General features: G+C 38.1%; 1 protein-coding gene across 1 annotated transcript in view; it reads left to right on the top strand.

Annotated features, from left to right (window-relative positions):
• Positions 1–10917, top strand: part of ZNF638 (zinc finger protein 638) — a 105897-nt gene extending 94980 nt beyond the window's left edge. Inside the window, exons 24-28 of the mRNA XM_060187168.1 lie at positions 536–1484; positions 2193–2306; positions 5916–6014; positions 7223–7341; positions 10597–10917. Coding sequence (XP_060043151.1) covers positions 536–1484; positions 2193–2306; positions 5916–6014; positions 7223–7341; positions 10597–10662 — 1347 coding nt within the window. The 3' untranslated portion in view covers positions 10663–10917. The remainder of the gene's footprint in view (positions 1–535; positions 1485–2192; positions 2307–5915; positions 6015–7222; positions 7342–10596) is intronic.
• Positions 10918–12108: the final 1191 nt, after the last annotated feature.

The following is a 12108-nucleotide window of genomic DNA, read 5'->3' as shown; positions in this document are numbered from 1 at the left end:
ACTAATCATGAACCCAAAGGCTACATTAGTGTAGATGAAGATTTGGGGATCACCATTTTGTAGATAGTCAGTAGGCCTATTTTAGTTATATTCCAAAGGGCCCATATATACTAGCTGGCTATACTAGTGTTTTTTTTTTGTTTGTTTGTTTGTTTTGTTTTTGTTTTTTTTCTCTGAGCCTGACATCTGATATGCAGGTGGACCCAAGCTATTATTGTTTGGGGAGATGATGTCATGGCTGGAAAAAGGACCAGAAAGCTGAATCAGGGAAGAGAGTAGCTCCCAAATATAAGAAAGGTGTATAAATATTGTTGACTATAAACCTCATCGACTTGATCTGATCTGGGGCCCATATTCAGCTGAGGAGCCTGTGTGACCTCTGCATCCCTGTAGATCTGAGCTCACATTCTGTGGTCATAAGTAGGAACGTTCCAAGTTGATTCTCATGTGTGAGATTTTAAAAACATCTTAATTTCAATCTTGAGGAAATTTCTGTGCTAAAAATAATTCTATTTTTTTCTTTCCTTTCCAACAGGAGATATTATTTTCATTTAATTTGGATGACTATCTTACTGTGGATGAAGTTATAGAGGATGTGAATCCTCTTCAAGCCAAGCAGAATCCATTAAAGGGAAAATGGAAAGACACTTTAAAAGATGCCCCTTCCTCTGAACTTAACTTAAGGAAGAAGGAAAAACCAGCTTCTCATGTTGCTGAGGGTGAATTATCTTTTGTTACACTAGATGAAATTGGGGAAGAGGAAGTTGCAGCTGCACATCTAGCACAAGCTCTAGTCACTGTGGATGAAGTAATTGATGAAGAAGAAATAAATATGGAAGAAATGGTAAAAAATTCAAATACACTTCTTACGTTGGACGAGTTAATTGACCAAGATGATTGCATGTCTCACAGTGAACCTAAAGATGTCACTGTACTGTCAGTGACTGAAGAACAAGATCTTTTCAAACAGGAACGCCTGGTAACTGTGGATGAAATTGGGGAAGTGGAAGAACTGCCTTTAAATGAGTCCACAGACATAAGTTTTACCACTTTAAATACTAAAGTAGATGAAGGAAGTACTGGAAGAGACAGCATTGGGTACATTTCTTCTCAGATGCCTGAAGATCCTTCTACATTAGTTACTGTAGATGAAATACAGGATGACAGCAGTGATCTGCACTTAGTGACTTTGGATGAGGTAACTGAAGAAGATGAAGACTCTCTGGCAGATTTTAACAATCTTAAAGAAGAACTTAACTTTGTCACCGTTGATGAAGTTGGAGAGGAAGAAGATGGAGACAATGATTTAAAGCTTGAGTTAGCACAAAGAAGAAGCCACTATCCCACAGATAAAAGAGGGGATATTAAAAAAAAAGCTGTGGACACACAGAAGAAAAATGCTGAACTCTTAACCCAAGTGGGTCCAGCAAATGAGAATGTTGTGGAAGAAGATATGAAAATCATGATTGAAAAGCACTTAGCAGGTAGTAGAAGTGGTAGTTTTTCTATTTTATGAGGGGGTTATGTTTAAAATTTTTGAAAATATGTTGTGGCATTACTAGTAATTTTACCCTGGTCTGTTGTAAGAAGTCAACAAATAGTTATAGCCAGTCACATTCTCCAAATCAACATGCAAAGATTTCACAATTTCTTTTCATTACAAAACACACTTTACCCTAAATTACTACACCTCAAAAAAATCTGATAAACCTAGAAAGTAAACAGGAATATGGAAATTAAAATTAGAATAAATTGGTATATTTGTATTTAGAAAATATGGTATGTGAATTAGCAAAAGTGTATTTATCTCAGACTGCCTCCTAATTTTTGCTTAGACTTAGGATTTAAAAAATCTTAAAGGTACCATTTCACAAGTATTTTGGTGATATAGAATAATAGGTCACATTACTTTCACAACTTGGGAAGATCTGAAACATTTAACTATACTAAGAATAACATATATTAGACTTATGTAACAAAACAGAAAATGATTCATTGGTTCCTTGGAAAGGTATGTGTTTGGAACAAAAGGGAAAATAAAATAAATTTTCTGTTTTATACTAGAAATAAGTTTCCTTTGTAAATATGTTTGTGAACTTGTTTACAAAATGTAAGTATTAAAATTATTATTTAGAATAAAAGACATTCTGTATATAATTTCTATAGCAATAAATTAGACTTTCTTTTTAAAGCTAAAGCACCAGCCAAGAGATTTAGAATTGGGAAAATGCTTAAAGCTATTGCAGCAGAACCAGCAGAAGAGGAAGAGAAGAAGGAAGAGGAGGAGAGTTTCCAAATGAGTGAAGGTAAATCAAAATTGAAGGAAAGGCATAGAGAAGAGGCGACTAATGTTTCAAAGATATATCAAGAGGAAAAAGTAGAAAAACATTTCCTAGGTGGGGGTTGGTGAAAATGATCCAAGAAAGTTTTGCTTTAACTGACCCTATTTGTGGACTGGATCCCTTTATGGATTTTCCAAGTAGCTATGAGTCTGGGGAAGTCACTCAACTGATAGAGCATCAGATTTTCATGCCTCCAGGTCCTGATTTAATCCCTGGCTCTTTGTGTATTAGAGTAATCCTCTGACACACTCACACTCTGTGTCTCTCTCCTTCTCTAGAAGAGATATTGTTTCAACATAAATTTTATTGTTATCTGTAGTGAACAGTGTCTGCTGAGGAAGAATACAGATCACTCAGCAAGTGATTATCATCATATTCATAGAATGTTGGGGAAGGAGGGGGTTAAGCATTCGACCCAGACATGAGGTTTGGAGAGTAGAGGAAAGTAAAAATAGCACCCACCAATAGAACTTAAACAGCACTATAAGGATATCTATTCCATTCCTTGTATTTCCCACCTCCTTCTTATTTTGCTTTTCTGTTCTAAGAAAAATCTACCAGGTGTGATTCAGTTAAAAGATATTGAATGTTAAAAAAAGATATTAAATGTAAAAAAAAAAAAAAAAAGATCCTGAATGTAATCTCAGCTGACCCTTCAATGATGCATCACAATAAATTGTAAACCATTTTTGTTTTTTCTATTTTCTATTAGCATCTAACAGAAGCTATACCCCCCTCTGCATTACTGACCCATTCCTTTTTTTTTTTACATTTTTTTAGAAACTTTTAATTTTTTTCCCTTTTGTTGCCCTTGTTTATCGTTGTTGTTATTATTACCGTCATTGTTGTTGCATAGGACAGAGAAATCGAGAGAGATGGGGAAGATAGAGAGGGAAGAGAAAGCTAGACACCTGCAGACCTGCTTCACCGCTTGTGAATCGAACCCCCTGCAGGTGGGGTGCCTGGGGCTTGAACAGGGATCCTTACTCCAGTCCTTGCGCTTTGCGCCATGTGCATTTAACCTGCTATGCCACCGCCTGGCTCCCCTGATCCATTCCTTATTGAGTAACCTTGCTCTTGTTTCTACTTACTAGAGTAAATTTAGTGTCTACTCTTGTGTTGTTTTTTTTTTTAACCTGTTTTGTGACTTCACAAAGTCTAGCCAAAATTTGCCCATTTTCAAAAATTTTGCCCTTGAAGTAGAATCCTAGCCTTGGAATCCTGGCTTCCCATCTTTTCACTTTTCTTTCAGAGAAAAGCTTTTATAAGCAACAAACTCATCACTTTTTCATCTCCTATTGAACTAGATAAAACTTAACTTTTTAAACTGTCTTCCTGAAATTGATGCTGATAAACCTCATGACTATTTTGGAATGAAGTTTGTTTGTTCTTTTATTGGATAGAGACAGCCAGAAATAAGAAGGAGGGAGATAGAAAAGGAGGAAGAAACCCCTGCAGGTGGGGAGCACTGTGCCCATAGAGCTGGTCTGTGAGGTTTTCTGTTTCTGGATTTTTATTTATTTTTAATTTCTTTATTGGGGAATAATATTTATAGTTGGCAGTAAATACAATAGTTTGTACATGCATAACATTTCTCAATTTTCCACATAACAATACAATCTCCACAAGGTCTTCTGTCATCCTTTTCCAGGACCTGTACTTACCATCCCCACCTCCCGCCCAGAGTCTTTTACTTTGGTGCAATACACCAGCTCCAGTTCAGGTTCTACTTGTGTTTTCTCTTCTGATCTTGTTTTTCCAACTTCGGCCTGAGAGTGAGATCATCCCATATTCATCCTTCTGTTTCTGGCTTATTTCACTTAACATGATTTCTTCAAGCTCCATCCAAGATTGGCTGAAAACGGTGAAGTCACCATTTTTTACAGCTGAGTAGTATTCCATTGTGTACATATACCACAACTTGCTCAGCCACTCATCTGTGGTTGGACACCTGGGTTGCTTCCAGGTTTTGGCTATGACAAATTACACTGCTGTGAACATAGGTATACACAATCTTTTTGGATGGATATGTTGGGTTCCTTAGGATATATCCCCAGGAGAGGAATTGCAGGGTCATAGGGTAGGTCCATTTCTAGCCTTCTGAGAGTTTCTGTTTCTGTTTGTTTTTTTGTTTTTTGTTTGTTTGTTTGTTTTTGCCAGAGCACTGCTAATCTGTGGCTTATGGCGATGTGAGAGATTGAACCTGGGACTTGAGAGCCTCAAGCATGAAAGTCTCTTTGCATAACCATATGCTATACCCCCCACCCTTTTTTTTTTTTTTTTTAATTTGGGGTGGGGGAAAGAGGAGGACATGAGGCAGGTATTTCTTTTTCCTATATACTTGAAGGAGCATGACTCACTTTTCCAGCCACTGCCTGCACATAGTTTCCTGCAAATCTCCCTTAGGATAGGAGCAGAGTTAACTGTCACTTCTCAGTTACTTCTTTGTAATAGTGGTGAATCTTTTTTGAACAATCTGGCACCTGATTTTCTTGAGGTCAGGGGTAAAGAGTCCAGAGATTCTCAGCTCAGCCACAGGACTCTGCTAAGTTGTATAACCACCAAGATGATACTGGCATCTGATAAGGATGGCTTCTTCCATACTGAGTCTCTCCCCTGCTACTTGCAGTCTCTCCACTGGTCTCGCATGCATCTACTTCTCACTGTAGTTTCTTCAGAATTCTAAGTAGTAACTTAATAATAATGGTATGTTCTTTTGTATAAGCAATTGCTGCTACTCCATAACAATGCCTCAGAAGTTATGAGGGCTGGGTGTTGGCGTACCTGGCTGAGCGTATATGTTACAATCAATGCACAAGGACCCAGGTTCAAGCCCCACCCCCACAAACACACACACCGCCAGTCCCCACCTCCAGGGGAAAGCTTTGTAGGTTGTGAAGCAGTGTTGCAGATGTCTGTCTCTCTCCCTATCACTCCCTTCCCTCTAGACTTCTGGCTGTCTCTATTCAATAAATAAATTTAAATAATTTTAGAAATTAAAAAAAAAAAGACAGACTCTATGGGTTGTGGAGACAGCATAATGGCTATGCAAAAAACATTCCAGACCTGAGACTCTGAGGTTCAATCCCTAGCACCATAAGCCACAGCTGAGTAGTGCTCTGATCTCTCTTACTCTGTATCTTTCTGTCTGTATCTCTCTTAAATAAATATAATAAAGCTTAATGTACTTATTTTGAGAAATAGGCTGAAAAAGCAGAGAGAGAGAGACCACAGCATCAAAGTTTTCAGTGAGGTGTAGAGGCCAGGCTTGAACTTGGGTTGTGTTTATTAATTTTTAATTTGTTTTTATTAGTGATTTAATTTTATTACTAAGTTCTTTCTGGAACAGTGTATAAATACCTATGTTGGGTTTTGATCTATATTCTTAAATTCATTTACTAATATATAATAGGTTTGACTGCTAATTCTTTGCATCAGAGAATCTTGGATGACTTAAGAGGTGGGTTACTTAGATAAATGGTAGTTTCACATCTGAATGCCAGTATTAACTGATAATGAGCTTCGTATAGTTTGTAAATTTATCAATTTTTTTTTCTGAAAAAATAACTCTAGTTGAAGAAGAATCTGAATTTAAAGATTTAGAACCAGAACAAAAACGTAAGAAGACTGAGGACTCTCTAGACATGTCAGAGTCATCTGATGTCCCTGAAGGTAAATTAAACTTTCCATTTCCATATGATATATAAATTCGGTATTGTAAAAAATGTTCTGTTATTTAGACGTTTATAAGTAGAAATTAACAAGTTCTGCATATTGGTATTTCTGTAAAGATTTTTACTTTGTTGCTATCTAGCAAGAATATTTTTATTTTACTACTGATGTCTGGGATATGTCTCTTTTATTATTGATATTTTCTTTTTTATTGTCTTTATTTATTATTGAATAGAGACAAGTCAGAAATCGAGAGGGAAGGGGAAGACAGAGAGGGAGAGAGAGAGAGACACCTGCAACCATGCTTCATTCATGAAGTTTCCCCCTGCAGGTGGGGACTGGGGGCTCAAACTTGGGTCCTTGTACACTGTAATACATATGCTCAACCAAATGAGCCACCACCTGGTCCCTATTATTGATATTTTCTTTGCTCCGTTAGTAGCAATTGAATTATATTTTCCCAGGCAGAAATTTTAGTTAAGCAATCTTAGTTAGCAAGCTTATTTCATTATCATTTACATACATTTATTTATTTATTTATTTATTTATTCGCTGGGAAATGTTTTACAGGACAGTTAGATCAGAGGCCTGCTTTATTGTGATAAGGGCTTCCTAGGAGGTTTATTTCAAAGAAGCTACTTTTTGTTTTGTTTTGCCTCCAGTTTTATTGCTGGGCTTGGTGCCTGCACTAAGAATCCACTGCTCCTAGAGTCTATTTTTTCCCTTTATTGCCCTTGTTGTTTATCATCGTTGTTATTGATGTTGTTGGATAGGACAGAGAGAAATGGAGAGGGGGGGGGAGGGAAAGATAGACACCTGCAGACCTGCTTCATCACTTGTGAAGCGACTCCCCTGCAGGTGGGGAGCCGGGGGCTCGAACCAGGATCCTTATGCCGGTCCTTGTGCTTTGTGCCACGTGTGCTTAACCTGCTGCACTACCGCCCAACTCCCCAAATGGTTCTTTATCTAAAGGAATTCTTTGACATTCCTAGAGACTTTGGAACATCTTGTAGTTTGTTTAAAATAAAGATCTAGATATTGTGATTCATTGTTCTTGGTACCTAGTTATAATGGGCTATCTATATATATTATGTTTGCATGTACCTATATTATATGTTGTACTTAAGTATTTTGTTGTGTTTAGACAAAGTGATTAAAAGCAACTGTAGATAAATTATTTTTATTTTTTCTCTCTTCCAATCTGATAGATTTAGATTCTCTGATACCAAAGGCTGGCTTCTTCTGTCCTATTTGTTCTCTTTTCTACTCAAGTGAAAAAGCAATGGCGAATCACTGCAAGAGTTTACGTCATAAACAAAATACAGAGGTAAAAATTTTTTGATTCTTAAAGTCTCATAAAGATTTCAGGTGATGCTACTATCTTGTAACCAAACTACTTAAGTATCCAACCAAAATGTACCTTCTTTCTCTTTATCTCTGAGATTCTATTCTTTATTACTGTATTTTGTGAATAACCTCTAGTTTTATTTCTTTCCCTTTAGTAGATTTCCAGAACATGGTCTACCATCCTAAATAGCACTGTTGAGTGTAGGAACCCACTCTATTGCCCTCTTGCAGAGTTATTGATACATAGCATATTAATGTTTCTGAAGTGTCTAATGATAAAGAATCTGTGTAACTTTAATCCATTTCCTAAACTGATTCAGTCACATGTCCTCCTGATTCCCCCTCCCAAATTCCCAACTCTTTGAACATTTTAAGTTTTGTATACTAAAAGCACTTTTTTAAGCCCTACTCAAGAAAATCATCATTAAATTCACTGTAGGTTTGCATTGAATTTGTGATATAGATACTTATCTAACATTTACTAAATTGCTGTGTACCAACAGCTCATTTAATCCCCCCATAAGTTTTATGAGGTAGGGTTTGTACATATTATACTCTGAATATTCTTTCTTCTTTTTAAAAAATTTTACTAGTGATTTAATATCTATTTACAAAATTTCATGTCAACAGGTATAAATCCACTCCATTCCCACTGCAAGGGTTCTAAGTCTTTAGTCTCCCCACTGCAGGAAACTACCCTAAGGTTGTAGATATGGGCCAGCCATCATCTCTACAACTATCTGTCTACATTTATATATAATTGCCCCATTTTTTTTTCCTGACCCAGCTCTCTTCCCCTCCAAGCCACTCATGAACATGACATTACTACCTCCACACGTTCCTCTCCATTTCCTCCTCTCTCCCCGGGTGCTAATGGAGCTGGGGTTCAGAGCCCTCTTATCCTCTTCCTCCTGTCACTTCTCCCCTGCTGGGAATATGGATCAGGTTGTTTTTCTTGGACACAAAAGGTAGGAGTTCTGGTTTTTATAATTGCTTCTCTCCTGGACTTGAGTGTTGGCAGGTTGATCCATACCCCCAGCCTGTTTCTGTCTTTCCCTAGTGGGCCTCTGGAGAGGTGAGGTACCAGGGCACACTGGTGAAATCATCTGCTCAGAGAAGTCAGGATGGAGTCATGGTAGCACCTGCAGCTTGGTGTCTGGAAGGTGGCAAGACATAAATTGAGACAAAATGGTTAATGAACAGGAACCAAAAAGTAGGAATAGAACAGGTGAGATTAGGGATCTTGGGGTGGGAGAAAGCTAGAAAGTCCATTTTAGGCATGTTTTGGGGGCACACAGTTATGGTAGCATTGCTTTGATACTGAGTTTGATAGCTAGCTAAAGTTGCATAAGAATATAGTTTGAGAAAATGGTGTCAGAGTAGAGAAAGGGGCTAGAAATTTGGATTAGGACAGTGAGTAACTCCCATTCTTGAAAAGAATTCTGTGTATAAAATTAACAATTAACTATTTCCCTACATGGACAGATGGACACACACACACACACACACACACACACACACACACACACACACACACACCACATTCTTGAAAAAAATTCTGTGGATAAAATTAACTATTTACCTGAATCCACCTGATCTAGGACACATGCACATACATGCACACACAGCACCAGAGCCTGTGTAACCTCTTAAGTCCCGATTAGAGCTTGGGGCTATCCCTACTCTTGTTGTTTTATGGTGAGGGCAGAGTCCTAGGAAGCCACACGATACGGCTTATGATACCACTCCTGATGAAAGTGAGTGACCATTGGTGGTGGAGAGAGGGATCCACTAGAGGTCTAGGCCCATTATATTTGTGGAGGAATCCAAGAATTCCCTAACTAGGGTCCCAGGTGGTGTAGTGTTGACCAAAAATGCCATTATTATATGGGCCATTCTCTTGCCCTCATCCAACTTTTGTAGTCTTCTCTTTATCTAATGATAAAGAGACTTTTTCTCAGTTATTTGAGCATTGAATATCATTTGTTGAACCCAACCAGAATCGAGTTTTTGGGATCTATCTTCTTTGGGTCTTTCTGCTAGACTGAACAGCTAATTTAGTCTAAGTCCAATCGACTAGAAAATTTATGATGCCTTCTTTAGGCATTTCAGCTGTTATTAAGCACTAACTTTGAGTTCTATAACTGCCCCTTGCTTATGGATACATGTACGCCATAACCATACTTCTTACTGTGGGTCTGTAAGATCTTATTTTTTTAAATTAATTAGTTTATTCCCTTTTTGTTCTTGTTTTATTGTTGTAGTTATTGATGTCGTCGTTGTTGGATAGGACAGAGAGAAATGGAAAGAGGAGGGGAAGATTGGGAAAGAAAGAGAGACACCTACAGACCTGCTTCACCATTTGTGAAGTGACTCCCCTGCAGGTGGGGAGCCAGGGGCTCGAACTGGGATCCTTATGTTGGTCCTTGCGCTTTGCGCCACCTGCACTTAACCCACTGAGCCACTGCCCCACGCCCTCTTTTTTTTTTTTTTTTAAACCAGAGCACTGCTCAGCTGTGCTTGTGGTAGTGGGGGGGGATTGAACCTGGGACATTGGAGCCTCAGGCAAGAGAATCCAGTTGCATAACCATTATGCTGTCTACCTCCACCCCTCTGTAAGATCTTACATGATCAGTTGCTTTCTACTTCTCAGACCTCATTGCTTTTATTTTATTGTTCACTTTCTCTGGATCACTGTTTTTTACTTTACATGTATATGAAATCCCCCTTTGCTGTGATTGCTCCTTTATATGCCATTTGTCCTTTTCCCATTCCATTTAAATAATTGGTTTTCCCTTCATCTTTGAGTTTTCTGTTTAGATATCAGCTTCTTAGGTAAATCTTTGCTTGTGAAAGACCTACTTAAAGTAGACAACTTCAGTCATTTACCTTCTTGGATTTTTTTTTTTCCCTTTATAGTGCTTTTCACTATGCAAAATTATCTTGTTTAGGTATATTATTTTTTCTTCTCCCCAGTTAGTGTAAATTCTATGAGATAAAGGGCCTTACCTGTCTTGCTGACCACAGAATCACCAAGCATAATTCCTGGTAGATCATAAATATGAGATGATTGAGGAGTAGGAGGGAAGAATGTTAAAGTAAGATACTTTGCATGTGTTTCCAGTCTTTGTTTTATAGGATCAGGCACTTAAATTATAAATATAATGAAATAAATGTTTGTACACAGCAATGCAACATCTAATAAATATTTTATATTACAAATTGCTTTTAACAGAAGTTCATGGCCAAGCAAAGAAAAGAAAAGGAGCAGACGGAGACTGAAGAAAGAAGCTCTAGGTGATTGGGAGAAAGGGGGAAGAATTCATTAGAACTTCGTTTGGGGTCCAGTTGATCTGTGTATTTTTGTTATCACTTAATTTGTAATTTTTGTTTCAAAAACAAATATTCATGTTGTAAAAAATTTTGATTGCCCTTAATGTAGAGAGACTGATGGGGGAAAGTATGATGGGTTTGATTTTTATATCAAATCATCAGGCATGGAGAAATATCTTTTAGAAGTGTTAAAATAAATGTTCCTACTGTATATTTAAAATAATATCTTGTGTCTGTAATTGATTTATTATTAAATTCTTGCTTCTGGATGTAGAGGGTTCTTTTTTATCACCTCTATTTGGATATTCTCCACATATTGTTGGCAGTCAGTTTGCTTCATCTATGTGCAAGTCAGAGTTTGTTTTTTTTTTTAAATCAGAGCACTGCTCACCTCTGGTTTATGGTGGTGCTGTGGATTGAACCTGGGACCTTGGAGCCTCGAGCCTCTTTGCATACCACTATGCTATCTACCCCCACCAAGTTAAAGTTTTCTTAAAACTCAATTTTTCTGGGTAAAAATAGATTTTAGTACTTTCTTTTTATATAATGGTTGACAAGATTGTAGGATAAGAGGGGTACAATTCCACACAGTTCCCATCACCAGAGTTCTGCATCCCATCCTCTCCATTGGAAGCTTTCCTGTTCTTTATCCCTCTGGGTATATGGACCCAGAATCATTATGGGGTGCAGAAGGTAGAAAGTCTGGCTTTTGTAACTGCTTCTCCGCTGGACATGGACATTGGCAAGATGATCCTTACTCCTAGCTTGTTTCTATCTTTCCCTAGTGGGGCAGGGCTCTGGAGAGGTGGGGTTCCAGGACACATTGGTAAGGTCCTCTGTCCAGTGAAATCAGGTTGTTGTCATGGTTGCATCTGCAACTTGGTAGCTGAAAAAGCATTAAGATATAAAGCAGAACAAGTTGTTTAATAATCAGGAATCTAGGGGGTTGGGCGGTGGCGCAGTGGGTTAATAAGCACACGTGGCGCAAAGCACAAAGACTGGCGTAAGGATCCCGGTTCGAGCCCCAGCTCCCCACCTGCAGGGGAGTTGCTTCACAGGCGGTGAAGCAGGTCTGCAGGTGTCTATCTTTCTCTCCCCCTCTCTGTCTTCCCCTCCTCTCTCCGTTTCTCTCTGTCCTATCCAACAACGAACAACATCAACAATGGTAATAATAATAACCACAACGAGGCTACAAACAACAAGGGCAACAAAAGAGGGGGTAAATGGCCTCCAGGAGCGGTGGATTCATGGTGCAGGCACCAAGCCCAGCAATAACCCTGGAGGGGAGTAAATAAATAAATAATCAGGAATCTAAAGGTAGAAATAGAGCAGATGAGATTTGGGGTATATTGTATCACATTTGACCCAGGTGTTTGCAATAAAACTTTGCTTTATTTTATTTTTTAAACTTTTA

Source organism: Erinaceus europaeus, chromosome 3, assembly GCF_950295315.1.
Source record: "Erinaceus europaeus chromosome 3, mEriEur2.1, whole genome shotgun sequence".
Lineage (NCBI taxonomy): Eukaryota > Metazoa > Chordata > Mammalia > Eulipotyphla > Erinaceidae > Erinaceus > Erinaceus europaeus.
Note: the sequence above shows the minus strand (reverse complement) of the source record. Positions and strands in the feature narration are given on the sequence as shown.